The sequence below is a fragment of the Propithecus coquereli genome, unplaced genomic scaffold, assembly GCF_000956105.1.
Source record: "Propithecus coquereli isolate 6110/MARCELLA unplaced genomic scaffold, Pcoq_1.0 Scaffold77, whole genome shotgun sequence".
NCBI lineage: Eukaryota > Metazoa > Chordata > Mammalia > Primates > Indriidae > Propithecus > Propithecus coquereli.
The window spans coordinates 2,025,849-2,027,261 of record NW_012153840.1 but is presented as its reverse complement, the minus strand read 5'-3'; the positions used below and the strand labels follow the sequence as shown (position 1 = coordinate 2,027,261).

The following is a 1,413-nucleotide window of genomic DNA, read 5'->3' as shown; positions in this document are numbered from 1 at the left end:
CTCTACTAAAATTAGGAAGAAATTAATTGGACAACTAAAAATATATAGAAAAAAATTAGCCAGGCATGGTGGCACATGCCTGTAGTCCTAGCTACTCGGGAGGCTGAGGCAGAAGGATTGCTTGAGCCCAGGAGTTTAAGGTTGCTGTGAGCTAGGCTGACGCCACAGTACTCTAGCCCAGGCAACACAGTGAGACTTTGTCTCAAAAAAAAAAAAAAAAAGATGTATGTGGATTTTTGTTTCTTTATCAATAGGAACGCTGCGTACAGATTGCTTATTTTTCTTTTGAAATATTTCCTCATGATCTACTCCCAAAATTAGAAATAGTGGGCTAAAAGCTATAAAGATTTGTAATTCTTCTTAAATACTGCCAGATTGCTCTGCAGTAAAACTGAACTGATCTAGAATTCCAGCAGTGGAAGAATGCTAGACAGTCTTTAGGAAAGATAACTCCTCCTACTAGGTCAGGATTTTAATTTCACACCGATTATCAGCATTTCTTCCAACTGCCGTGATGACATAAACAGGCTTCATGTAGACCTTCCCTACTTTTCAGGTGTAGGAATCGGCGTGGTCCATGCTGGGTACGAGAGACGCCTGGCCCATCACCTGGGAGCACACAGCACACCCTCTATCCTAGGAATCATTAATGGGAAAGTGTCCTTCTTCCACAATGCAGTCGTTCGGGAGAACCTACGACAATTTGTGGAAAGTCTTCTTCCAGGGAACTTGGTGGAGAAAGTAAGTATCTATCGAGAACATGGCTGAGAAGTAGCTTAAGAGGTGCCTGGGTCTGCTAATTGCCTGGGAGTTTATCTGTGGTCCTCTCAGAACTGAGTTTCATTTTGAGCAGGGCAAGACATATCAATGAATTACTCAAACCAAATCATTTAAATGAAATCTATAGGAGACTGAAAATTAAAACAGATGAACAGTAGAGACTGAAAGAATTAATTCCTATTAATAACCGTTTTATAGATTTTACACTGTCATAGGAATCTGGGCCTAAAAAGACAGTGACTATTTTCTAAACAACCAAAAAAATTAGATCACATAGTAGATAAAGGATTTCTTTCCAGCTTGTGAATTTGTTCACATGAAGGTATTTGTCTTACGAAAATATTCAAATTAAGTTATACTTGGTTATATATTTAATGATCATATCTATAAAATGCCAGATTGCATAAAAGCAATTACTTTTGGAATAACTTCAGAAGCTTATAGTGACACAACAATATGAATGAATTTCACAAAGAAAGTTTGAGCTAAAGAAACCAAACACAGAGTTCATATTAGTTTATGATTTTTATCTTTAAGCACCTAATTTTCTCCCTAGTATCTTAGTTTAGGGATCAAAGTGACTAGGAAAGGACTCTCATTTTGCTTTAAATAATTCATTCTTTTAACAATACC

General features: G+C 37.0%; 1 protein-coding gene across 1 annotated transcript in view; it reads left to right on the top strand.

The window, feature by feature from the left end:
- DNAJC16 (DnaJ (Hsp40) homolog, subfamily C, member 16) overlaps nucleotides 1-1,413 on the top strand; it is a 57,644-nt gene that overhangs the window by 15,126 nt on the left and 41,105 nt on the right. The window contains exon 5 of the mRNA XM_012662482.1: nucleotides 557-741. Within this exon, the coding sequence (XP_012517936.1) occupies nucleotides 557-741 (185 nt within the window). The remainder of the gene's footprint in view (nucleotides 1-556; nucleotides 742-1,413) is intronic.